The sequence below is a fragment of the Aspergillus sydowii genome (assembly GCF_001890705.1).
Source record: "Aspergillus sydowii CBS 593.65 unplaced genomic scaffold ASPSYscaffold_11, whole genome shotgun sequence".
Taxonomy (NCBI): Eukaryota; Fungi; Ascomycota; class Eurotiomycetes; order Eurotiales; family Aspergillaceae; genus Aspergillus; species Aspergillus sydowii.
This window is the reverse complement of record NW_024467869.1, coordinates 488,937-511,815: the sequence shown is the minus strand read 5'-3', so window position 1 is coordinate 511,815 and position 22,879 is coordinate 488,937. Positions and strand designations below refer to the sequence as shown.

General features: G+C 52.1%; 9 protein-coding genes across 9 annotated transcripts; 4 read left to right on the top strand and 5 right to left on the bottom strand.

Moving 5' to 3' along the window:
• Positions 1-593: 593 nt before the first annotated feature.
• On the top strand, positions 594-1,947 carry ASPSYDRAFT_34478 (fungal specific transcription factor domain-containing protein; the record flags this gene model as incomplete). The annotated part of the gene is made up of 2 exons (XM_040845243.1): positions 594-1,600; positions 1,662-1,947. 2 exons carry the CDS (start codon positions 594-596, stop codon positions 1,945-1,947), a joined length of 1,293 nt encoding a protein of 430 aa, XP_040699362.1.
• On the bottom strand, positions 1,946-5,509 carry ASPSYDRAFT_80966 (putative beta-galactosidase). The gene is made up of 3 exons (XM_040851068.1): positions 4,776-5,509; positions 3,339-4,728; positions 1,946-3,293 (listed from the first exon to the last, which is right to left on the bottom strand). Exons 1-3 carry the CDS (start codon positions 5,359-5,361, stop codon positions 2,114-2,116), a joined length of 3,156 nt encoding a protein of 1,051 aa, XP_040699361.1. The 5' UTR covers positions 5,362-5,509; the 3' UTR covers positions 1,946-2,113.
• A 595-nt stretch (positions 5,510-6,104) lies between these two features.
• On the bottom strand, positions 6,105-7,678 carry ASPSYDRAFT_92685 (uncharacterized protein; the record flags this gene model as incomplete). Its single annotated transcript, XM_040852718.1, has 3 exons — positions 6,105-7,282; positions 7,352-7,526; positions 7,586-7,678. The coding sequence occupies 3 exons, from the start codon at positions 7,676-7,678 to the stop codon at positions 6,105-6,107; spliced, it is 1,446 nt and encodes a 481-aa protein (XP_040699360.1).
• Positions 7,679-8,045: 367 nt separating this feature from the next.
• On the bottom strand, positions 8,046-10,075 carry ASPSYDRAFT_157749 (glycoside hydrolase family 2 protein; the record flags this gene model as incomplete). Its single annotated transcript, XM_040842668.1, has 3 exons — positions 8,046-8,178; positions 8,226-8,633; positions 8,682-10,075. 3 exons carry the CDS (start codon positions 10,073-10,075, stop codon positions 8,046-8,048), a joined length of 1,935 nt encoding a protein of 644 aa, XP_040699359.1.
• Positions 10,076-10,162: 87 nt separating this feature from the next.
• On the bottom strand, positions 10,163-12,566 carry ASPSYDRAFT_413559 (Zn(II)2Cys6 transcription factor). Its single transcript, XM_040846260.1, has 8 exons — positions 12,308-12,566; positions 12,232-12,260; positions 12,106-12,180; positions 11,984-12,059; positions 11,302-11,939; positions 11,097-11,258; positions 10,512-11,054; positions 10,163-10,463 (listed from the first exon to the last, which is right to left on the bottom strand). The coding sequence occupies exons 1-8, from the start codon at positions 12,353-12,355 to the stop codon at positions 10,250-10,252; spliced, it is 1,785 nt and encodes a 594-aa protein (XP_040699358.1). The 5' UTR covers positions 12,356-12,566; the 3' UTR covers positions 10,163-10,249.
• Positions 12,371-14,610, top strand: ASPSYDRAFT_413687 (sugar porter family MFS transporter). The gene is made up of 4 exons (XM_040846267.1): positions 12,371-13,016; positions 13,065-13,340; positions 13,387-13,419; positions 13,467-14,610. The coding sequence occupies exons 1-4, from the start codon at positions 12,778-12,780 to the stop codon at positions 14,515-14,517; spliced, it is 1,599 nt and encodes a 532-aa protein (XP_040699357.1). The 5' UTR covers positions 12,371-12,777; the 3' UTR covers positions 14,518-14,610.
• A 1,828-nt stretch (positions 14,611-16,438) lies between these two features.
• On the top strand, positions 16,439-18,866 carry ASPSYDRAFT_208461 (uncharacterized protein; the record flags this gene model as incomplete). The annotated part of the gene is made up of 4 exons (XM_040843946.1): positions 16,439-16,913; positions 16,972-17,135; positions 17,182-18,048; positions 18,101-18,866. The coding sequence occupies exons 1-4, from the start codon at positions 16,557-16,559 to the stop codon at positions 18,864-18,866; spliced, it is 2,154 nt and encodes a 717-aa protein (XP_040699356.1). The 5' UTR covers positions 16,439-16,556.
• A 608-nt stretch (positions 18,867-19,474) lies between these two features.
• ASPSYDRAFT_413953 (uncharacterized protein) lies at positions 19,475-22,191 on the top strand. The gene is made up of 4 exons (XM_040846273.1): positions 19,475-20,248; positions 20,311-20,474; positions 20,526-21,284; positions 21,335-22,191. Exons 1-4 carry the CDS (start codon positions 19,895-19,897, stop codon positions 22,095-22,097), a joined length of 2,040 nt encoding a protein of 679 aa, XP_040699355.1. The 5' UTR covers positions 19,475-19,894; the 3' UTR covers positions 22,098-22,191.
• Positions 21,976-22,878, bottom strand: ASPSYDRAFT_48761 (copper transporter family protein). Its single transcript, XM_040847701.1, has 2 exons — positions 22,858-22,878; positions 21,976-22,786 (listed from the first exon to the last, which is right to left on the bottom strand). The coding sequence occupies exon 2, from the start codon at positions 22,715-22,717 to the stop codon at positions 22,292-22,294; it is 426 nt and encodes a 141-aa protein (XP_040699354.1). The 5' UTR covers positions 22,718-22,786; positions 22,858-22,878; the 3' UTR covers positions 21,976-22,291.
• Position 22,879: the final 1 nt, after the last annotated feature.

Sequence of the window (22,879 nt, the reverse complement as noted above, 5' to 3'; positions counted from 1 at the left end):
AGCAGAAACCTGTGGCTAGCCGGTCTAGATTGGAAGCACCTTCCATGAAGGAGACCACGCCTTCCCACAATGACAACATTGTGCCGGGAGAGAATATGCACCTCGTGGTCTCTACTCAACGCTCCTTCTGCGAGAGAAATGGCAGAATCCGCGGCAGCCCTGATTAGGGGGCGTCTTACCCTGTTCACCATCCACCGCACTCTGTTGTCCGTAAATTATACATTATTAATTCGATTATCCAAACCTTTCGCTGATACATAACCTACACGCGTTATTATGGACACTTCAACGTCCGTTAGGCCAGAAATCCAAGGTTCCCTGATCTGTAATCCCTGTCGCCAGAAGGGACTCCCGTGTGGGGGACAACGGCCAATATGTGGGAGGTGCGAGTACAGGCCATTGTGCAGAGAAAAGTGCCAGTATCCACTTATCATTAACGATAAGGAAGCAAGATATGTATTCGGTGTGGTATGTCAAAGCTCTTTGTCCCACCGCACCATCCTAATGCGTTGTAGTATATAAATGACTTTGATGTAACCCGCGACATCAACAGTCCAACACCACAACCAGATATAGCCCCTTCATACACCAACATGGATAATCTACACTACGTTTTGATGCGACTACCTAGGTTCGCTGTTTGCGAGGCTCTATGGGACGCCTTCTTCGACTCAGTCTATCCGATCTACCCTCTGATAGACTTGGCCCGGTTGCAGACCTGGGGTACTAGATTCTGGGAACGGTACGACAGCGCCAGGGACTTCAACACAATGAGATCCCTCATATCGAAGGACCCCGGCATGATATGTGTTTTCCTCGCTGTGCTGTGCTCCGGGGCCGTCACAGCCGCACAGGGTGCCTGGGCCGATCCGCCACTGCGCACAGAGAATCGAGATAGCGTGATCCTTTACTTCAAAATTAGTGCGAGGATGGCTCTGGACGCAAGTTCGTTTGATGATCACCCAAGTCTGTGTACGATTATCGCATCATTGCTGCTGGATTTGGTCTTTGGCAGCCTGGTCGAGTCATCTGGTCACAGGAGCTACATCAAGGCCATGACCGTCGCAGCTCAAAGAATTCGATTACATGACCCAAATACTGTGTTGAACCCAAATCCAGCGATACAACAGCTTTGCCAGAGGCTGTGGGATCATATACGGTGGCTGGATGCACAATCCTGCATTGCTACCGGGGCAGCGTCCGAGGAGCCCTTCCAGGAAGAACTAATTGGCGATAAGCACCGACAGCCTCCTGCTATATCCGACTCAAATGGCGAAATTCCAGTGTTACTATCATACGCGAGGGCGGAGGTAGCTGCCTTAGAGCATCGACTCATAGGCAACGTTCGTGGCACAGTTCTTGACGGCCCAGACACACGTTCTTACGATGGCTCGCAGCTCGAACGCGTGAAGACTGTACTCCACGATATAAAGACGCAGATGGGCCAGTTGCCCGATTGGGATGATTTGGATACTGTCAAAGTCGATGTAAAATGGGCAAAAGACGTGATAGACATACTATGTCTTGAGGTTGCTGTTCTCGACCTCGTCCCAACAGGACGCCAGAGCCTGGATTCAAAGAACCTGAAGGACTGGACAATGTAAGTGTCACTAACCCGGTATGTATTAGCATCTAACCAGGGCTACTCTACGAGCACATAGGTTCTGTAACCCCGCAAACAAGTACCTCCAGGCCTATCTTACACTTGCGAAAGAAAGCAGATTCGAACGGTATAATTGGTTTCTTGACCACTACCGAGCCGCTCTTCTCCAGTGCTTGTATATGCTGCTGGTCGGTATGTCAATGTGGCCGGATGACTTTGAGACTGCAATTACCGTTGATGAGGTGATGCTATATCTGGAGAAACGTCAGCCAGGTGAGCATGAAGAAACAGGGACTTTTCAAAGGTTAAAGACTATGCACCAGCGAGTCTTGAGTGTGAACTAGGCGATAGATCTGATGTAAATAGCTATTGTAGGTAGCACTTTCTCTTCTTAGTAACTAATAGTTTAATGTCAATGAGATGGAGAACAATCCAATATAAGTATCTAGCGTCCTGAAGCCCTAATACATGTAGACACTCAGCCCTACCCACCCAGTCATAGCTGTCCACCTAGTTACTCCAATCCCCAATGAACGGTTCAATCCTAAACCCAAACTCCGTCTCCTCACAAGGAACCCTATACTTGTCGAGCGTCGTAGGGCCGCACGCTCCAGTGCCCACACCACAACTCGCAACATCAAGCCTCACTCGAACCTGCGAATCAGGAACGAGCTCGTTCGCATGAGCAGCCTTCTCAATATCCTCAGGGCTGTACCGAGTTGCAAGCCACTGGAAAAGCCCATCTGACCCAGAAGGACTAGCAGTAGCAGAACTAGAACCCGAACCAGTTGTATCCCGGATAACGCGAAGGCCCCATCCGCGCTCATCACCCAGTCGCAGCCATCGCGTATCCATCCTATTCCCGCCTTCCTGGGGGACTTCATACGGGGTATGTAGCTCTGCTGTAGTGGCCGAGTAAACACCAACCTTCTGAGAGTTCCTCTTATCAGCATACGCTTCCCCAGGTCCAAGGCCAAACCAAGCTGTCTTGTCCAGTCGGTCTGCAAGGTACAGATCGAATCCAACCCGGGGGAGATCCTTTGGCTTTGCACCGGTTGGCCTGATGTGACTGTGTACCGTGAGTGCCCCGTCGCCGGTTATGCGGTATGTGGTTGTTGTTTGGAATCCCCAGGCTAGAATTGGCGGGGAGAGGAATGTATCTGTGACTATTTCGATGGTTGAATCGTTGATTTGCTTGACTATTTGCTGCCGCAGAGCGGATGTTAGTGTGTCCAGCCCGTAGCGTCGCCATTCGCCTAGGTCGTGGGGGATGTCGTTGTCTGTTGGTGGGCGCCAGAAGCTGGGGGTTAGGGCGGGAGAGGACGGCGAGAGGATGTCTTGCTGGTGGATGCGCCAGGTTGTGAGGGACCCCGTCGTACGGGAGAACGAGATCGTGAAGTCCGCTCCGGTTATGGTGTGCTGGGCCTTTGTTGAGGTGAGAGTGACTGGGAAATTGGCTGTGGGAGCTATTCTATCGAGGAATGGGGATGAATCGAGACGGTGCTGAAACCATGCGATCTCGTAGTTGGCGTCAGACCACGCTGAGGCATGTTTTGTCGTGAAGGTCACTGTTAGCCATAGCTCTGAGTTCTCTCCTTTACGTGGAGGTACAGGAGGCAGAGGAAGCGTCCCTGTTTTCCCGGGTTGGATATCTGGGATGTCCAGAGTGCCGGCGGCGACGACCCTCGATCTACTGCTGTCAGTAAAGCTCAAGCAAGACCATAGATATACGTACTGTTCACCCAAAGATTCAATCTGGTAAACCGCCTGTACCTCCTCCAGTCCAGCAAAGTCATGTCTATTCTCGACATGGACCATCCCCCCCTCAACCCAGCCATACACAGGGGCGTAGGCCTTCCTCAACTCCACGAGTCCAGGCGTCGGCGTATGATCACTGAATAGCAACCCATCAAGCACAAAGCTGCCATCATTAGGCTCGTCGTCAAAGTCCCCTCCATACCCATAATGCCGCTTCTCCTCATCCCACAAGCCGTGGTTCGCCCACTCCCAAATCCACCCGCCCTGCAGCCGCCGATTCCCACGGAATGCAGCCATATACTCCTCCAGAGCCCCCGGGGCATTCCCCATCGCGTGGCCATACTCACATAGCACAATCGGCTTCTCGAAGTTATCCCCTTCTTCCACTGCCAGCCTTTCGATCCGCGACACACTCGGGTACATGTACGAATACATATCCGCCGTCTTGGCCTCCATATCACCCTCGTAGTGTATCGGTTTTGTCGGATCCACGCTCTTAATATACTCATACATAGCAGCATGATTCTGTCCATAGAACGCCTCATTCCCCAACGACCAAATAACAACAGATGCATAATTCCGATCCCTTGCCACCATCTGCACAGCCCGGTCGATATACGCATCTTTCCATTCCGGATTATTCGATGTAAACTCCGCCGCCTGTGCGAATGTCAATTTCTTGCGCTGGTCGTAGTCCATGCTCTCGGGGATATCGAGCGGTCTGGCCACTGCGTCGTAGAAGCCGTGGCATTCGAGGTCTGCCTCGTCCATGACCCAGAGGCCCAGCTCGTCGCAGAGCGAGAAGAGCGCTGGGTGCGAGGGGTAGTGGCAGCAGCGGACGGAGTTGATGTTGTGCTTTTTCATGAGCAGGAGGTCGTTCTTTAAGAAGGAAAGGGGCACGGCGCGGCCGAAGACAGGGTGGTGGTCGTGTCTGTTTACGCCGCGGAAGAGGATAGGTTTGCCGTTTACTGTTATGTTGCCGTTAAGGATTTCGACTTGTCGGAAGCCGACTCGGTGGGTGATTTTCTGCAGGGGGGTGGTTGGGTTGGAGGTTGTATGCAGGGTGATTTCGAGGTCGTAGAGGGAGGGCGTCTCTGCTGTCCATTTTTTGGGATTGCTCACGGGTAGAGCGATGTTCAGCGTTCCATGCATAGCATCGAGTGTTTTGTCCTCTGATTTCAGGATCTTGTACTCGTTGAATGGATCGAACAGAGTCGCAGTGACTTTGGTCTCCTCGGTGGAAGCCAGATCAACAGATACTTCAAGCTGTGCGTCCACATAGTCCTTGTCAAGAACTGTTTTGACATGAAAGTCCTCAATACGAGTGGCGGAAGGGAAGGCAATCAAAGTCACATCGCGGAATATTCCTGGTCAAGTCAGAATCACAACTCAGGGGTTGAGGTAGGGTACATACCAGACAACCACCACTGATCCTGGTCTTCAATATAAGACCCATCGGACCACTGGTAAACACGAACAAAGACCTCATTCGTCTCACCTCTCTTCACAATCCGCGAGATATCAAACTCGGCTGGGTTCCGACTACCTTGGGCATATCCCACTTCCACGCCGTTGACCCAGACATGGTATGCGCTATCCACGCCATCAAAGCGCAGACGGATCTGCGAGGCCTCATCCCACTCAGAGGGAACAAGGAACGTGCGCTTGTATGTCCCAGTCGGATTCTCGCTCGGAACATATGGCGGATTGACGGGGAATGGAAAGATGACATTTGTATAGTTGGGCCGACCATACCCCTGCAGCTGCCAGTGTCCGGGCACAGCGATAGGCTTCCATTCTGCCTCGGTGTCTTCCGCGATATGGTTTTCCTTATCCGAGTGTGAGGGGGAAGGGGCAAGGAGAGGCGAGGAAACATAATTAAAGTCCCAGTTCCCGTTCAGCGACAGCGACGTATCCGGAATCCAGTACGCGCGGGGCTTGAGGCGATTGCGCTGGAAGATCTTGGGGTTCTCCCAGTCGTTGCTAGACTCTGTGGTCATTCTGTCTGAATGTGCTATTGGATAATTGAAATAGATGATGCGAGTGGCGTGTAATCTTGGATTAATTCCGCCTGTCTAAATGATAATTGCTCACGAAATGGTCTGATTTAAATCTATGAAGCTGGGGGATGCCCCTCGTTGACGTAGCGAGCAGCTGCATCTCCAACACATCTACGGGGATGTCGGATGGATGGACGGAGAAACTGGGGCCACGATGGCACGAATCATGCAGAGTGCTCTATACGAGACGGACAAGGGCCCGCCGGGTGTTCCTCTTTAGGGCATCCGGGGGTGTCGGGAGGGATCTCTGCGGGGTCAACACATTAACGTTCTAGCTCTTTTCAGTGCAGTTCACTTCTTCGTCTGTTACTTGACTTGATCGGTTAATGACTGTCTATCGTTATGTGTCCGGATATCCATCGCGAACTGGTATTAAGCAACTCCAGCCCTTACATCCTCTATACAAGCTCTAGACTAGATAATCAAATATTAATCAATGACTTCCCTTGAAAAGGTTTCACATCCGGCTGACAAGTGGTATTGGCAGGAGGAAGCTGCCCTTGCAGTAAATATTTCTGAAGATGTCCCAGCAGGCACGTCCCAGCACTGACAAACGCAGTATGCCCGGTTGAATTCTGGGTCAGGACAGTAGAGGCCGGGAACACGGACGACATTTTATGCGCTCTATTGAATCAATATGAGTTAACTGAATCCAGACACAAAACACACTTAAGATGGAATATTTACCCTCTCTTAGGCGCGACGGGATCAATTTCCGCAGTGACGAACAAGATCGGGTTTGCTGTGTGTCTGGTTGCGAGAATGGACTCCGAAAGACTGCCAGTATTTGCAGGAGTCACATCGAACGACCTACACAAGACGCTGTTTGCGTTGGTTGGCCAGACTTCGCCGAAGAAGCTGCTTTGCTTGGTCAGGTCGTTGACATACGACCTGTACTCGCTGAAAGTCTTGGGAATTTGGTCATGACCACGGCTAGCTGCCCCATCAGCACATTTGATCAGTGTGGCAATATCGTGTGTGCCTGTCTCCCGATAGTTGTAGTTGCATGGATCTGCGGGTATTGAGAGGTTAGTTACAGCAGCCACGTACGCTGTGGTGTTTCCCTTCTCCAGGGAAGAAAGGATATCCGCAAGGGTCGGGAATCCTTGCAATGGTGCGTACGTTGCCTGCAAGATGTACTGTTTGAGATCGGAGTACGTCGCCAGCAGCGGCAGTGGACAGGCGCCTGAAGCGGTGATGGGGATGGGATGGTCCTTCAGGTCCTGCAATATCGTATCCAATCTTGATCTGATCTTCTGCGGTCCGTTCGTCCAGAAGGAGCAGTTCTTTGGCCCAGCTTCGAAGCAGGTATCAACGAACGAGTCGACTGCCTTGTCCGCGTCGTACAAGTTCGATTTCCACCTGACGTTGTAGTAGTCCTCTGCATCGACAACGCCATCCAGGATCACCCTGCCAACATGCTCTGGGAATAGATGCCCGAACGTACTACCTAGCACAGTCCCATAACTAACCCCCAGGTACCAGAGCTTTCCATCCCTCTTGCTACCTTTCTGCTCCGCCTTAACAAAAGAAAGCAAATCCCTTGCCACGGCCGGCGTACTCACAAACGCAGTAGCACCATTCCTACCCCCGACAGGACCGGTACAGGTCTTCCCAAAGATGTCCGACGCAGCAAACTGCCTTCCGAGGGCCGTCGACGATGCACTCGAAGTCTCTGGGTAGTATAGCGTTTCGAACTGCGCCCGCGCCGCGGGGTTATCAGGCCAGCAGTCTGCGACTGGGCCACTCCGTCCGACGCCTCTCGGATCGAAGCCGACGATGTCGTGCCGACCTTGAACGAGCTCTGCTATCGCGGCTCCCTGGGACAGGGCTGCTTCGACACCTGAGCCACCGGGACCGCCTATTCGGATTGCATTAGCATGCATGATTCCCCATGGGACAGGGGTCAACGTGGTTAGGCCTCTCTCACCTGGGTTGATTAACAGGCTCTGTGTATCTTTGGTGCCGTTCTGGGCTGGGAGTTTGATGAAGGCGATCCCTGTCGTACCGTGCGAGGGATCTCCGTAGTCAAGAGGGACTTGCAGTTTGGCGCAGGTATATTTCTGCAAGCACGGGACCCATTGGAGGTCTGGAGATGCTTTCAGCTAGATCGGTTTGGTCAGCTTCCTTCTTGCTACCCTGCTAGTATCTCTCTGGGGCTTACAGCGCTCCAGTCGTTAAGTGTGATATTGTATCGTGAAGACAGCGCAGCAGCCTGCGCGCATACGATCACTGCTGCGAAACACAAAAACTTCATCGTGTGTCGTGACTGAAGAATTAGGGAGGTGAAAAGGCTTATATCTCACATATGTAGCCGGCCGCAAGGGTTAAACGTATACCATGTTGCTACCTAGGCAGCGAGGTTAATATGACGACAGATCGAATCCTTTCTAGCAATCCAAATTGGGGCGAAGCTTTACTATTTTCTTACGACCATGAGACATAGGCAAGCTCAGCTAAAATTGGGCGTCAACGCCGGATTTCCTGAAGTCCGATGGGAGGCCTGGACCGACCCCGTAGGCACCGAATACCGTAGTACAATCTGGACCTTGAACAATTCATTATCATGACGGCGATTGCTATTTATTGCGGGCGTTGGATACAACCCAATTTACGTTCTACGCTCAAGATGCAGGTGCAACATTCTTGTAGTAATACTCTGCGGCCGCATCCATTAGCGCCTTGACTCTGGCCGCAGGAACCTTCTCCCTCCGGTCATACGAGTAGAGCCCGTTTACTTCTTGTTCAATATCGGAACTAATAGCTGTTAGTAGGACATATAGTTGGGGTGGTACGAGACTTACAGCTGGGTATAGACAAATCCACACGAATGCCCACCCTTGACGACAGCCATGAACAATTTCTCCAACCGAGCCAGCAAATCGTTCGGATCGGCGGCCGTCGTATATCCCCAATCCCGGGAGGACGCCTGAGCCCCCTTTGCCGGGGCGATATTGACACCACCCATTTCCGAGCAGATCACCGGGGCACCGGGCTTATGTTTCGAGCCGGGATCGATGACGTTTGAGTCTTGCGTGATTGGATCCAGGAACATCTCGCCGTTGAGCTTGCGAGCCAGGATGCCGCCTTCCATCTTCGAGCAGATGTTTGCGAGTTCTGCGGAGTCGCTGTAGTCGTGGTATGTCGTCAGGTCTGTCTGGACGTGCTCCCAGCCGCAGTTGTCGTTGATAGGGCGGGAGGGATCGAGGGATCTGTCGTAGATTAGTATCTAGTTTGTAAGGGTATGCTCGATGGCTTACTTGGTGGTCTGGTAGAGCGACCGGATATGGCTGCGTTCCTGCGCGTTGTCCTTCAGGTTCTTGTATGCCCAGCTCTCGTTCACCGGAGTCCAGACAACCACACATGGATGGTTCCGATCGCGCTGGACGACCTGCGTCCACTCGTCGTTGAATCTGTCGATGTAATCTGCACTGAACTCATACGCGTTTGCAATCTCGCCCCAGACGAGGTACCCGAGTCTGTCCGCGTAGTAAAGGAAGGCCGGGTCTTCGACCTTCTGGTGCTTTCTACACCCGTTAAGGCCCATCTTCTTCGCGAGGACAATGTCCTCCTTCAATGCTTCTGCCGACGGGGGCGTGAGCCCTGTCTCGGGCCAGTATCCCTGGTCCAGACAGAGCATCTGGAACAACGGCTTGCCGTTAAGTCGGAATGTCCCATCGCTGTTTTCCCAGGTGACACTTCGCATGCCAGCAGTGGTCTGCACCTCGTCGAGTACATTTCCATCTGGACCAGCCAGTTGCAAAACAACATCGTACAGAATCGGATGATCAGGCGCCCACAGCGCAACACCATTATGCCACACTCCTTCGCCAGCAAAAATGCCCTCCTTCGGAACGGCGCCCTCGGGAACACGCATATCCACCTCAAAGGCCCCCGATACCTGATTAACAGGAATATCAATCTTCGTCTTCCCAACTACAGCCCCAGCCAACGCTGTCGTAACGTTAACAGTGCATCCCCCGGTATTCGACTGCGAAACAGCAATTACCCCCTTCAACACTCCATTCTCGATATCATCACTCCTCAACACAGTCCCTCCACTGCTATCCCGAATACGCACGCTAGGAACAACCTCTAGCCACACATTCTGCCAGATCCCGCTCGTCGGCGTGTAGAAGATACTCTCCGGAACAGGCCCCCAGTACTGTTTCCCACGGGGCTGGGTAAGATCGGTCGGCGAGTCGCGGACGCGCAGCGTTACGCGGGCTTCACCACCGGGTGCAGAAGTAAACGAATCAGTAATGTCCACGTCGAAGGGCACATATCCGCCCCTGTGTCTCCTGACAGAAACCCCGTCAATCCAGACTTCACACTCGTAGTCGACGGCCCCGAAGCGGAGGAGGAGACGGTTCTTCTTCCCCGCTGCGCGGTCGCGCTCGGTGCGGATGTCCTTGATGCGTCGCTCGTACCAGATGACTTCGTGTGCTTCTTGCAGGTTTATTCCTGAGGCTGGGGTTTGGAAGGCGTAGGGGACGGTGATTTGGGTTGTTTGTGCTGGAGGGAGGCCCGTGGATTGCCAGTTCTGGGAGAGGCCGGTGTTGGTGTCGTCGAAGGCGAAGGACCAGTGGCCGTTGAGGGAGGTCCAGGTTAGGTCTTTGCGGAGGAAGTCGGGACGAGGGTAGGTTTGAGGCATTGTGCTGATAGTTGATGATAGAGGGTGGATGGTCAAAGTGGAAAGATTGTTGCTGTTGCTGCTGCTGTTGTTATGACGGGTTGATAGTGTTACCCCGCGGATGACGCACACTCCGATCCATACTTGATGCAGTAACTGGAACTATATATTTATAGAACATGGATAGTTATTCACTTATGCTACAATATCACTAAGCGATTGACTTGCATCTTCAATCAGTCGGATACTCTGCATCACGCTCGGTGACACCCCATGGCCAGGCACCCGCATCCACTGCGCCAGGTACTTGCCCAGATGAGGTCCTATCTCGGTCGCATTTGCTGGAAGACAGGTACGCAAAGAAGTCTCTCTTGCAGTCGCCAGGGCAATAAGCATAACCGATGCCATCCTATAAAATGTTAGCACGGCCCAGCTGAATGGGAAAGTGGTGGCGTACGACAAGGAGCAAATCCACGTATCAATCATGATCGTCTGTGGAAATGGATGCAGGTTCTCAGCATGCAGACAACAAGCCTGAAGACATGTCTTGCATCCTTCATATACAGCTGGAGACACCGTTTCGCCGCGCGTTGTAAGTGACAGCGCCCAGGTGAGATATGGTCGATATATCACGCTTTTGCAGGTAAGGTACCGCTGGCGCAGGAACCCGGCTTCTGTCGACTTTGCCGGTTCCCGGTCCTCAGTAAACTGGAATGGAGGCGGAAGGAGGTCCTTCCATTTTTCGAGCTGGTGATCCAGTTCTGCGACGACGGACGGGAATTGATATATGTCTGAGGCAACGCCGTTGTTGCGCGCGTAGAGGAGATCGTGGACTCGGTTGAGAAGACGGCGCATGGATATACAGGCAAGGAAGTAGAGCGAGGAGTGCTCTTCTGTTGTTGGGCAAGAGTGAGTGTGGTATTCCCCTGGTAGTGGGATGGATGATTCGATATCGGCGATTCCGGTTTGAGGGAGGGCGGCGAGTTCGGCAAGGTAGTCACTTTTCTAGTTAGAGATACTAACCAACATTAGGGATACTCACCTCTCTAAAATATAGCATGACCAGAAGATCCGGCGAAGGCACTCGAGGTGTTGTGGTTCAGCCTCAGAGGCAGGATACGAGAGGAGTAAGCGGCATTTGACTGCAGCAGCGCTGATGAAAGACCATGCTTGTATAGGGCGTTGCAGGAAAGCGAAGAATAGACTGGACGGTCAGTACTGTAATTGCTACAGAGCGCGGTACGTACGCTGTGAAGAAGAGACATTGCACGGCTTCTGTAGTGCATTCAGCCTGGGCGAGGTATATCTTCTTGAAGGCAAGGTCAAAGTATAAGCCACTCATAAGCTGCCATCGATGTCTCTTCTCCAGCTCTTCAAGCCCTGCAATGGTGTCCGAGCTAATAGAGCGAATCATCTCACTGGCGCAGCCCAGGGCCATTACCAGCAATGCCAGACAAGATGCCATGTCCTCGTCCAGGCTGTTCGACAAGATCTGGATCTCCACTTCGGTACTCTTATTCCGCGACAAAGTCGGATACCAGAAGTTGACATTCTGCTCAAAGCTCTGAAGAATGTGATCGAGCTCTGTTTTACCTACGTATGGCAAACTGCCACTGGACCGATGCTTGAACGGGGAACGCCGGCTTTCGAGGTAAAAAACAGAGCCCTGATAGTTCTGGCGCAGTGGATGGAAGTCTTTGAAATGAGGCCAGGCCAGGATCGACTCGGTTGTTGACGAATGGAATTGCGAAAGGATCGCATTGGAGATCTGATCAGGGGATGTAACAGGGCGATGAGTGGAATCCACGGTTGGCGGGGAGAAGAATGCGAGGGGGGACGAGGCTATTCGGGGATCTACAGGGGTGGTTGGGGCCAGGACGGTCTGCTGCTGTCGAGTTAGGGCTGTCATGATGGACAGGGCAGTCTTACCATCTGGGCAGCCATCTCACGCAGCATATTCTCTGAGCGAAGGACCACATCGAGAATCAAATCAGATTTGCTCTTGCTGCTTCCAAGTCAGCAACAGGAGTATACCCGGACACGCCGCTTACGGTATCGCTTCAGCACCGTAGAGGCAGTCTTCACCCGTTGCCGAGCAGGTAGCACAGGGCTGGCGGCCGTCGCATCTGGACAGTTAATTGTTGACCTGGGGAACTCGGAAGGAATCAGCTGCATACCGGACTTTGCGGTGGCGGCACGAGTCACACTGTCTAGTTAGCCTCCATTTGCATGAACATTTTCGGGTGAGATTACGGCATGAGAAGTTCTCTTTCGCTTCCTCGAATCCAAATCTCCGTCCATGATTGCAACAATTCTCACAAAATTGAAACAATCGCGCTGTAGTGTGAGCTGTACGGGACAGACATTGGAAGCGGATTACCAACCGAGACTAATATAACTACAACCAATGGCAAGCAACAATCTTTGGCCATTGAAGCGGGGGATTCAAGTGTGGCTCGATAGGATTCGCTTCGGTACCGACTTCCCCGAGACGCTTTGACACCCCTTAGCTGGATCAAGAATCGTCGCCCCGTGGGGAAATTGCCTAATCCTTGCTAGCCAAGTGCAAGGGACTTCTTTTTATCCCGTGCCAGCCAGTGATTGGATCTCCTTTCTGCCGTTACTGGCGTTCCCTCGTCGGCCGGCACAATGCAGGAATATAAGAAGTCCGCGTGCTGGTCTGGGAGAGGAACTCTGCCCAGATTCAACTCAGGCAATCTATCATGGCAGAGGAAAAGAAGACAGCAGCACCTGAGGAAAAGAAAGAGCCCGTGGGGGAGGCGGAGGAGGTCAGGGTCGCTCATGATGCTCTGAACACGAAATACAACCCCTTTACACTGTCGATGCTCCGTCTCTACTTGTGTCTTCTCATTCCATATCTGTGCGGGTGTCTAAACGGGTACGATGGCTCATTGATGGGAGGATTGAACGGGATGGACTCGTATCTGGCTTTTTTCAACATGTATGCCCCCGCCTATGCGGACCCTGGATCCGTCTCTAACGCAAGCAGGAAAACCTCCGGATCGACCACGGGCATCGTCTTTGCCATCTACAATATCGGTTCCATACCCGCGGTCTTTTTTACTGGGCCGGTCAACGACTACTGGGGCCGCCGCATGGGTATGTTCATTGGCGCCTTGATCATCGTTATAGGGACCTGCATACAAGCGCCATCTGTCAACAGGGGTATGTTCCTCGCAGGCCGGTTCATCTTGGGATTTGGTGTGAGCTTCTGCAGCGTTTCTGCGCCATGTTACGTCAGTGAGATAGCTCATCCAGCGTGGAGGTACGTATCCCGTCTATGTCGCGGATACCGGCTGACATACCTTAAGAGGCACAATTACTGGTCTGTATAACACCACTTGGTAGGGACTGCATCCAATAGGTCTCTGAAATCACGCTGACGGTATAGGTATATTGGGTCTATTCTCGCCAGCTGGGTCGTATACGGATGCGCCAAACTTGACAATCCAGGCTCCTTCCGCATCCCCATCTGGTGCCAACTCATATCATCCGCCTTCGTTGTCCTCGGGGTGTGGTTCATTCCGGAGTCGCCGCGCTGGCTGATGGCGCAGGACCGCAGTGAGGACGCCGCTAAAATCCTGGCGAAATACCATGGCGATAAAGACCCAGAGCATCCTATTGTCCAACTGCAACTCAAGGAAATGCAGCAGAGCATCGCGACTGACGCCTCCGACAAGAAATGGTGGGACTACCGTGAGCTTTATACCGGCCACTCCGCCCGTCGCAGACTCATCTGCGTGCTCGGTATGGCCTGCTTCGGGCAGATCTCTGGTAACTCGATCACATCGTACTATCTGCCTGTGATGCTCGAGAACGTGGGGATCGTTACGGAGAGCCGCAAGTTGCTACTCAATGGGATATACCCACCATTGTCATTCATCGGTGCCATCACCGGCGCAAGAATGACCGACACAATTGGCCGCCGTCCACTGCTCATATACTCTCTCTTGTTCTGCTCTGTCGCCTTTGCCATTATGACGGGGACGTCAAAGTTAGCTACAGACGACCCTTCCAATACAGCTGCCGCGAACACAACCATTGCCTTCATCTACCTGTTCGGCATCATATTCTCCTTTGGATGGACACCGCTGCAGTCCATGTACATTGCCGAAACCCTGACGACGACAACCAGGGCCAAGGGCACTGCAGTCGGCAACCTTGCGTCCTCAATCAGCAGTGCCATTATCCAGTACAGCGCGGGCCCTGCGTTCCAAAACATAAAGTACTACTTCTACCTGGTCTTTGTATTCTGGGATTTGATCGAGATTGTTATCATGTGGTTCTTCTTTCCCGAGACCAAGGACCGCACGCTGGAGGAGCTGGAGGAGGTCTTTTCTGATCCGAACCCTGTCAAGCGGAGTCTGGTTAAGCGCGATGAGACGACTGTTTTGAAGACGATGCATGTCGAGACTGCTGAGACTAAGGATGTACAGGTTTAGGAGACGGGACACGATAGCCAGTGCAGCGATGCGCTGGGGGTGTATTTAATTATGTTGCCCCTCGCTTTAGCATAATGGATTTACATTCATGAATCGTTTCGATATTGCATACTAAAAATGCGTATTCGCTTCCTGCCAGCCGCATACAAACTCCAAATCATATAATACACACTCACACCCGTGGCTTAACATCTCGCCCTCCTCAGCTCCTCAGCCGTCAGCGGAGCCGTGCAGCTTGTGCACCTCGAGGTACTAGTCCCGGTATCAATCTCCGGCCATTGATCTCTTCTCTTGTTATAGACAGGGCAAGACCTGGTGGATGGCTGCTGGCACGAAACGGCCTCGCTGAGGCTGTTGGTGCAGGTGTTGATTACGCACTTTTTCACAGACAGGTAGCACATTTTGCTAGCTCGTTAGCTTCTCATGTACAGTATCGGTATTTGTTTACTTACTAAGAGTGCCCCAGGGAGGGATGTTGTACTTGGAAGGATTGTTAGAACACTCGGGATGCGATGTTAGCTAGCTTTATGGAAGACGACGACAGCAGGTCAGATCTGGCATTTATACGATGCAGATGTAAGCGCGACGGCTGTGTATAACGACCCCGCTCTTGGTGAGCTTCTGGCACTTCGGTATCCGACCTCGTATCGTGGCAGGTGATGATTGGAGGCTGTCGCACATTGAGATTTCGTTATCGCCAGCCTTGTCCATATATGCCAATTACAACCTTGTCCATGGGAGAGGGCCTCGATCGGAGAATATTATAGATCCGGCATGTGATAGCAGGGTTAAGGGTCTCAGTTCCAATTCACAAGAGGAATTCCTTTCGCAGCGACCGCAAGTATGTACTACCATACTTCTTCCCAGCAGTGTCCCTGTATGCTGTGGACCATGTCCACCCCGGCTCAATGCCGGGGGTAAAGAATGTGCATTAAAAAGAAAAAGAGAAAGCAGTCACTTGATGATTTAAGAATCATTAAATATTTGTAACAAATCGCTAGTACTCGTTTTGGCCCGGGCTGCGGAGCCCCAGGAGTGGCCTGGGGAATCTGCCATACTATATTTGTCATTCGTGCTATCGAATAATCTTGTTCCACACACTCAGGCACAGCTGCAGCGCAAATTTCCATTGATGTAGGTCTTCGGCTGTTGTGGCGTTGATGGTTTCGTCGGCTTCAGAAGACGGGGGCGAGCTATAGATGGGGCTGTTATATACGCCCACTAGTAGAGAAAACCATCAATATAGCTATAATCAGAGAAGACGAGCCGTAGCTGCTGGCGAGGAAGAAGTGCATCGTCGACAGGAAGACCTCTTGCGAGGCTCGAGCTCAGGCCCATCGGGGGAAATGCAGGGGTCGCGATCGTCGCACCTACTGACTTTGGGGGCGAGAAACAGACCATAGGTTTCGCCGGTGCGTCTCTCTGGTTGAAGTCAGATGCGCCTTCCAGAGCGTGATGCAACTGATGGTTATCTAGAAAAGTGCATGGAAGGCCTCGTGTGGTCTTCAGCTATGCCATTACAACATATGTTCCTAGCCCTATCTACGGCTATCCTGAGCAGCATCCTATTATAGAGAGCCGCCTCCGATAAAACGCAGCGCTGTGTAGAATGGCCTCCAGTCGGGAGTTAGTGATACAGATCATCGTGCGATGGCCTCATTTGCATTGCAAGGCAAAGGCAGGTGCTCGTATTTATTGCCTGGCGTTTAGCAAAGAGAACCCGGCTATCACCGTTGATCTTGCCCTAACAAGAGTGCCAAGTTCGTTCCCCGAACAGTCATTGCCAGCCTATTGGCTCCATTCTGTTTCAACCTTCAGGGGCGGGTCGCTGAGGAGGCTCAGACGGAATCAGACTCCTGGTGGGAGGCTGTGTGCATGAAGCTTGTCGATCAGCCTTGCCCAACATGTGGTGTTTTGGTTTAAACTCAGCCTTCGCCCGGGTCAGGAAAAAGGGTCTTTTCCATAAAATCACCTCATCTGTGCTGACTGCGAGGAGCCAATGGTCATTCACTTGAAAGGCCAGGGCCCGGACGCTCAACATGGTGCTCACAATGATTAGGAATCCAAAGTCCGTCGTCTTCTCGTTCTCTGCGTTGCAGCGCGAGCATTCCCTCGAGGACGACGAAGAACAGAAGATATCAGCGCCTAAGGAATCTAGCGAACCCAGGATTGCGAAATGGAGGCGAACACTCTGTCTAGGCTCAGTTACCTCGGTCATTGTTCTGATCATAAACCTGACCATGGTTCTATGGGCGAGTTTCCGAAAATCAGAACATGGACGGAGCGTTCTTGCGCTTTCAAATAACTGCGACCGAATCAAGCAGCTCAGCACTGGGGTCCATCTCTTGATCAACATTCTCAGCACGCTTCTTTTGGCTGCAAGCAACTTTGCTATGGTATGCTCGGTCGACATTCCCTCTATTGGCCAATTTCGTGTTGTGTTAACTTGTGTAGCAATGTGTGGCTGCACCGACCAGGAAGGACGTGAATCGTTCCCATGCACGAGGCGAATGGCTCGACATTGGGGTCCCCAGTATGCGAAATCTATTGCGGATACCCAAGATGCGTCTGTTACTCTGGCTTTGCCTTGTCCTATCGTCTGTGCCGCTTCATTTACTGTAAGCTTTACCTTGGCCGGGTGGCAATCGAATGCTGATGAAGCAGTTACAACTCCACGGTGTACTCGACATTTTCGGCGAACGTGCCATACATATACCTTGCAAACTCCACCTTCACATCCTTGACACCGGCCGATATCAACCCTGACTATAGGTATTCTTATATATCGAACGAAAAGAGAATGGTGGAAATTTCCAAAAACTTGACACGGCTGGAGCCAAAAGATTGCATCTCAGGGTACAGCACCGACTTTGTATCCAAGTACGGCAGTGTGGTCCTGATCAGCCCGGACTTCCACGGTTACCCCTGGGAGGACCGTTTCCCCGGGACCGGCGGTTGGGTATCCATGGAATTTTTTACCATGCAGACTATCAAAAGCCCCTCGTACTACTACAAGGGGCTGCCGTACGACTGGGCTTGTGTAGAGGGCCCGCGAACATCCAGAATGTCGGAGGATGAGGGATCACGATTGTGTTCTGACGTCCAGTCCCGAGTTCGCTCAGGGCAGGATTGGATTGTGGAAGAGCACAAAGTGGACTATTGTCTCGTGGAGGCAACATCAGAGAAGTGCTCGCTAGAGTACAGCTTGCCCCTTGCCATAGTGGTGATTATCGCCAACTTGGCCAAGGCCATGCTGATCGGCGCTGTAGCATTTCTCCTGCGAGGCGATCCGCTGCTCACGGTTGGCGACGCTGTCGCGTCTTTTCTCCGATCTCCCGATGGTTTAACCGTCGAGACCTGCCTACTGACGCGTGAGAGGGTATCGTCGGACGCAAGAAAGAGTGGTGTACAGGGGCAGAGGTATGCTGCACTCGCAAAAGACTCGGTGTACGAGCCTCAACCGTATATTGCGAACCCAAAGAGGTTTTGGTCGTCCCTGCCTAGGGCTCGCTGGGCCAGCTTTATTTCCGTGTAAGTCACATTAGTTGCACCCGCAGTGTATGCAGCTAGTAATGGTTCCTAGATACGTTTTGTCGCTCGCCGTGGCGATTAGTTTCTTAGGGTTGGGACTGGCTAAGATGCCCAGCACCGACGGTATTTGGGACTCTGGTCTTGCAACTGTGCAGTCGAACACCATTATCTACAACAATAACTGGCCTGGAGGGCTGATTCCCAATGTGCTCATTGCCAACGTCCCTCAGCTCATATACTCTGTTCTCTATGTCCTGGCCAACGGAATCTTTACGAATATGACCCTCGCAGGCGAATGGAACTCTTTCTCCCACAATAGAAAAGGGCTCCGCGTTTCGACGTCCCCCCAGGGCAATCAGCGTACATCGCACTTCTTGTCTTTGCCCTATCGCTTCGGATTACCATTTATTGGCTTGACTGCCTTGTTACATTGGCTGATATCGCAGAGTATCTTCCTGGTGAGCATCAATGCTTATGATGAGTCGGTAAGGAGGTATCCCAGGAGCGATGTTATGGCCCTTGGGTATTCACCGCTTGCAATCATCATCACCATTTGCGTGGGCATCCTTCTACCAGCCGGTTTAGTTTTGCTCGGTAGTAGGCGGTTTAAATCAGGCATGCCAGTTGCCGGGAGCTGCAGTCTTGCTATAGCGGCGGCCTGCCATCCGAGAGCCAAAACAGACGATGATGACGAATTGGATATTGAGTACCGGCGTTTGAAATGGGGTGCTGAGCCTTGTCCGCCAGACGAGATCGGGCACTGCGCGTTTTCAGATGCGGATGTCACCATGCCGATGGACGGGGTGTTATACCGGTGATCTAATATACCTCGCTGTCTGGCATATTATTAGCAGCCTTGTCTGCCGGTCCATTTTCCTCACCAATAGCGATGCGGTCGAGAAGTCGACGATAGGAGGTCAGTTCGTTCTGGCATTCACTCCAACTGGATGTCAGAATGCTGGTTGAGGAGAGCAACCACGGTCCGTTGGTACCTCACCACTTCGGGATCAGGCCTCGTACCGGCGCAGGTGGTGATTGAAGGCGTTTGGACGTCGTTATCACAAGCCTCGCGCCGTACATATATATGTGTGTGTGTGATTCTATACCATGAAACTCTCTGGTGGTGTCGGTGATATCGATGTTCCCAATATATATCGAAGACATCGATATCCTGTAGTTCCACTATCGGCTTGGTTATATATAGGAACGTAGATGGCCATAGATTTAGACAACAACGACGCGGGAAGTCAACCTTCGGGCTGCACTTCGGCATTTCGATGGCTTCGATAGCTATCGAGCTCGAAATGTTATCTCATATGTAAAATATTTACATTACTCAGACCTCCATTCATCTAGATACTGACTTTACCGTCATTCTATTTTCTATGACCACGGCATGCCCGGGGTGTGAAATTTAGACGAGGCTTTAACTCGGGTCCAGGAGACCTTGTATGCAGCCTTGCAGATCATGCCTTGGAACTGCAAAGCAAGCCAATTACTGTTACAAACACATATGGGTTGCACATAAACCACGGATTTGGGGAGAGTATAGGCCAGAGCCTCACGACCTCACGAAGTCACGAAACCACAAGCCACCGTCCTGGGACGGGCACCGTCGATCTTGCATCCGTGTTAGCATTGCCCAGTCGTATCAGGTGCTGGGCGTTGCAAGGCCTCAGACCCCTGCCCGGGGCCTGAGTCGTGAAGTTGGCCCCAATGGCCCCAATGGACGTTTGTCATAAAGCACCAGGCTAAGGCACTCGCATTCTTCTTCTCTATTCACAAGATCCGTGTTCCTGATCTTTTCTTTATATGACCACCCAACATCAGTGCAGCAATCATCGCAATGGTGTGGAAGGAGAAGCTCAGCATTGTTTCGCACATTTCCCCGCGACATGGCCACGATCTCCTGGTAGAAAACGGTAGCGACAAAGACGACGTCGCACCAGGCCCCAAGACACATCGCAGATTTTGGTTTGCAGGATGGAAAGGAACGCTTTATCTGGGCTCAGCCACTTCATTCGCGGTTTTAATTCTCAACTTGGTAATCGTATCATGGGCGACTTTTCGCAATTCAGATGATCGTCAGAGTGTCCTGTATAGAGGCAGCTGCGAGCGTGTTAAAGCGTTCAGCATTCTGTTCCATCTGCTGATCAACATCCTCAGCACGCTGCTATTAGCTTCCAGTAACTTCGCCATGGTATGCAAGTTCCAAAATTGCCTATTACCTCGTCCAGACCCTCGTTGTTTAACGTTTGCCAGCAATGCCTCAGCGCCCCAACCAGAAATGATGTGGACCGCGCCCACGCGCGAAATGAATGGCTTCAAATCGGGACACCGAGCATACACAATCTGCTCAGAATTTCCCGGCTGCGCCTGATACTCTGGGTGTGTCTAGCTCTCTCATCTACACCGCTTCATCTATTGTATGTGCTACTGCTGCCATAGTCTCGCCCTGTCGTGTGCTCATCAGGCAGTTTCAACTCCGTGATATACCCCACCGTTGTGGCGAACGCATTTGAAGTCTACATGGGGGACTCGACTTTCACCTCACTTACGCTCGCGAATGTCAGCACTGATTCAGAAGATGTCCGGCGCCTGGTGCAAATGTCCGATCAGCTAGAATCACTCCCGCCGAGTGGCTGTATCGCGGAATTTTCCACCGACCTCCAATCCAAATACAGCGGACTGGTCCTTATCAGTGACATGATTAGGGCATCAAATGAATCTGCTGTCCACGTTGGCTCCCAGACAGTCCCAAATTCCAAACAGACCGGCGGCGGGAACCTGTGGATGCGCTCTGGGCGTAGTGGAGATTATTATGATATTTCCCCGAGCCAATGGATAGTGGATGGGTACAAGGTCAATAATTGCCTGGCAGAGAGGGCTCCAGGGTACTGCACAATCCAGTACAGCTTGCCGCTTGCGGCAGTGGTGATTGTTGCGAATTTGGCGAAGGCCATATTGATCTGCCTGGCTTCAATTATGCTCGGAGGGAGTCCTCTGCTGACAGTTGGTGACGCTGTCGCGTCCTTCCTTCGCTCTCCTGATAACGCGACATCAGGTAACTGTCTGGTAACCGGTCGGAAGATAGCCTTACACAGGCAGGGCAGATTACTGGCCCAGTGGCGTTCCCTGTTCAAGGAATGTGCAGAAGGCCTCCAGAAATATACTGAGAGGCCGAGGCGGCGGATGGTGTCCGTGTCGAGGACTCGTTGGGTCAGCTTCTATTTGGCGTGCGTCGCCTCCTTTCAAACCGCAACAGTCAGCTAAAGGTTTTTTATAGGTACATCGTCCTAGTTGGAGTCTGTCTTGTTCTTTTGCGGTTTGGCCTGAATGGAACTACCAAAGAGGATGGCATTTGGACCTCTGGCCTGGGTGGTATCAACCCAGGCACTATAATCGCAGGAAAGCATTGGCCCACGGAGTTGATTCCTAATATATTGGTTGCGAACGCTGCGCAACTAATTTTCTCGGTCCTTTACTTCATGTCAAACAGTATTCTTACTAACACGGCCCTTGCAGTGGAATGGAGTGCCTTTTCCTTGAGTTGGAAGGGCCTTCGCGTTTCAACCCCTCCCCAGGGCTATCAGCGGAGAACACACTTCCTTACTCTGCCCTACCGTTATATAGTACCCCTTATCTGCACATCTGCCTTACTCCATTGGCTTATATCACAGAGTATATTTTTAGTCCGAGTTTTTTCTTATAGTACATCACGCGGAGGCGACCCAGTTCCTGCTATCATCGCGCTCGGGTATTCACCGCTCAGTATGCTGGTGACACTTGGGGTTAGCACAATTCTACCAGCAGGACTGATTTGGATGGGTTGCAGACGGTTGAGATCCGGTATGCCGGTGGCAGGATCTTGCAGCGTTGCCATAGCTGCTGCCTGCCATCCCCACCTCACAAAGGACGATGATGTGTTGGATATTGGATGCCAGCTCGTGAGATGGGGTGTCCAGCCTTACCAACGAGGCGACGTTCCTCACTGCACATTTTCGGACCTGTCTGTCAGAGAACCATTCGACGACGCCCGGTACCAATGAATGCCTTCGTATCGGTCTCTAGGTGGGGAAAATATGATTGCATGGGTTGCAACGGGGGCTCAATATCCTGGAAGTCATAGGGGCTACGCGCCACAGACTGATGTACCGATATGGATCCATAAAAAGCGCCGGCGCTTCGATTAGATTACCATGACTCATTATTATGGCAAAATTAAAGAAATAAAGTCTATGCATCATCCACAGCATTTCGTTGCATCGCCCTCCGCTTCAACAGCCTTGGCCTGCGGTGCCACAGGCCCCTGAGTCTGGCCCAGAACCACCTTATATTGCCCCCAATCAAAGAACAACTTGCCGAGAAACGCCCCAATGAAAATCGAAATAATCATATACCCGTTGTAATACATCGCAATCAACATGGTGATATACGCGACCGCAAACTGCGCCACGTGCAAGATCGCCCGGATAATCTGCTGGATGGGACTCGCGCGGTAGGAGACGACATTTGCCGGCGCGCCGCATATTAAAGGATCGTCCAGCTGAGACATGGCATGGCGCTGGAACTGGCGGTGCAGACTCTCTTCGTAGTCCTTGCTGACCCGGCGCAGGAATTCGAGGGCGACGCCGAGCAGAGCGACGCCGATGCAGGAGACGGCAAACATGCCCTTCGACGTGACGTGCCATGAGGAGGCGAGGAAGCACGAGTCGATTGTGTTCCAGTTCCAGAGCATCTATCAATTCCGATACTTGTTAGTCACGGAGTCCATGCGTGTTGTATTGGAGGCGGAGTGTGGTCAGGTACCTCGACGGAACAGGAATTGTTG

Coding starts and splice junctions, on each gene's coding strand:
- ASPSYDRAFT_80966 (XM_040851068.1), bottom strand. CDS start 5,361: ATGACCACAGAGTCTAGCAACGACTGGGAGAACCCCAAGATCTTCCAG. Junction 4,729..4,775: donor GGATCAGTGGTGGTTGTCTG/GTATGTACCCTA, acceptor TGACTTGACCAG/GAATATTCCGCGATGTGACT. Junction 3,294..3,338: donor ATTGAATCTTTGGGTGAACA/GTACGTATATCT, acceptor TGACAGCAGTAG/ATCGAGGGTCGTCGCCGCCG.
- ASPSYDRAFT_413559 (XM_040846260.1), bottom strand. CDS start 12,355: ATGGACGGAGATTTGGATTCGAGGAAGCGAAAGAGAACTTCTCATGCC. Junction 12,181..12,231: donor TGCCGCCACCGCAAAGTCCG/GTATGCAGCTGA, acceptor TTAACTGTCCAG/ATGCGACGGCCGCCAGCCCT. Junction 10,464..10,511: donor ACGTGGATTTGCTCCTTGTC/GTACGCCACCAC, acceptor AACATTTTATAG/GATGGCATCGGTTATGCTTA.
- ASPSYDRAFT_413687 (XM_040846267.1), top strand. CDS start 12,778: ATGGCAGAGGAAAAGAAGACAGCAGCACCTGAGGAAAAGAAAGAGCCC. Junction 13,017..13,064: donor TATCTGGCTTTTTTCAACAT/GTATGCCCCCGC, acceptor TAACGCAAGCAG/GAAAACCTCCGGATCGACCA. Junction 13,420..13,466: donor GGTCTGTATAACACCACTTG/GTAGGGACTGCA, acceptor CTGACGGTATAG/GTATATTGGGTCTATTCTCG.
- ASPSYDRAFT_413953 (XM_040846273.1), top strand. CDS start 19,895: ATGGTGTGGAAGGAGAAGCTCAGCATTGTTTCGCACATTTCCCCGCGA. Junction 20,249..20,310: donor CTTCCAGTAACTTCGCCATG/GTATGCAAGTTC, acceptor AACGTTTGCCAG/CAATGCCTCAGCGCCCCAAC. Junction 20,475..20,525: donor TCTACACCGCTTCATCTATT/GTATGTGCTACT, acceptor CTCATCAGGCAG/TTTCAACTCCGTGATATACC.
- ASPSYDRAFT_48761 (XM_040847701.1), bottom strand. CDS start 22,717: ATGTTTGCCGTCTCCTGCATCGGCGTCGCTCTGCTCGGCGTCGCCCTC.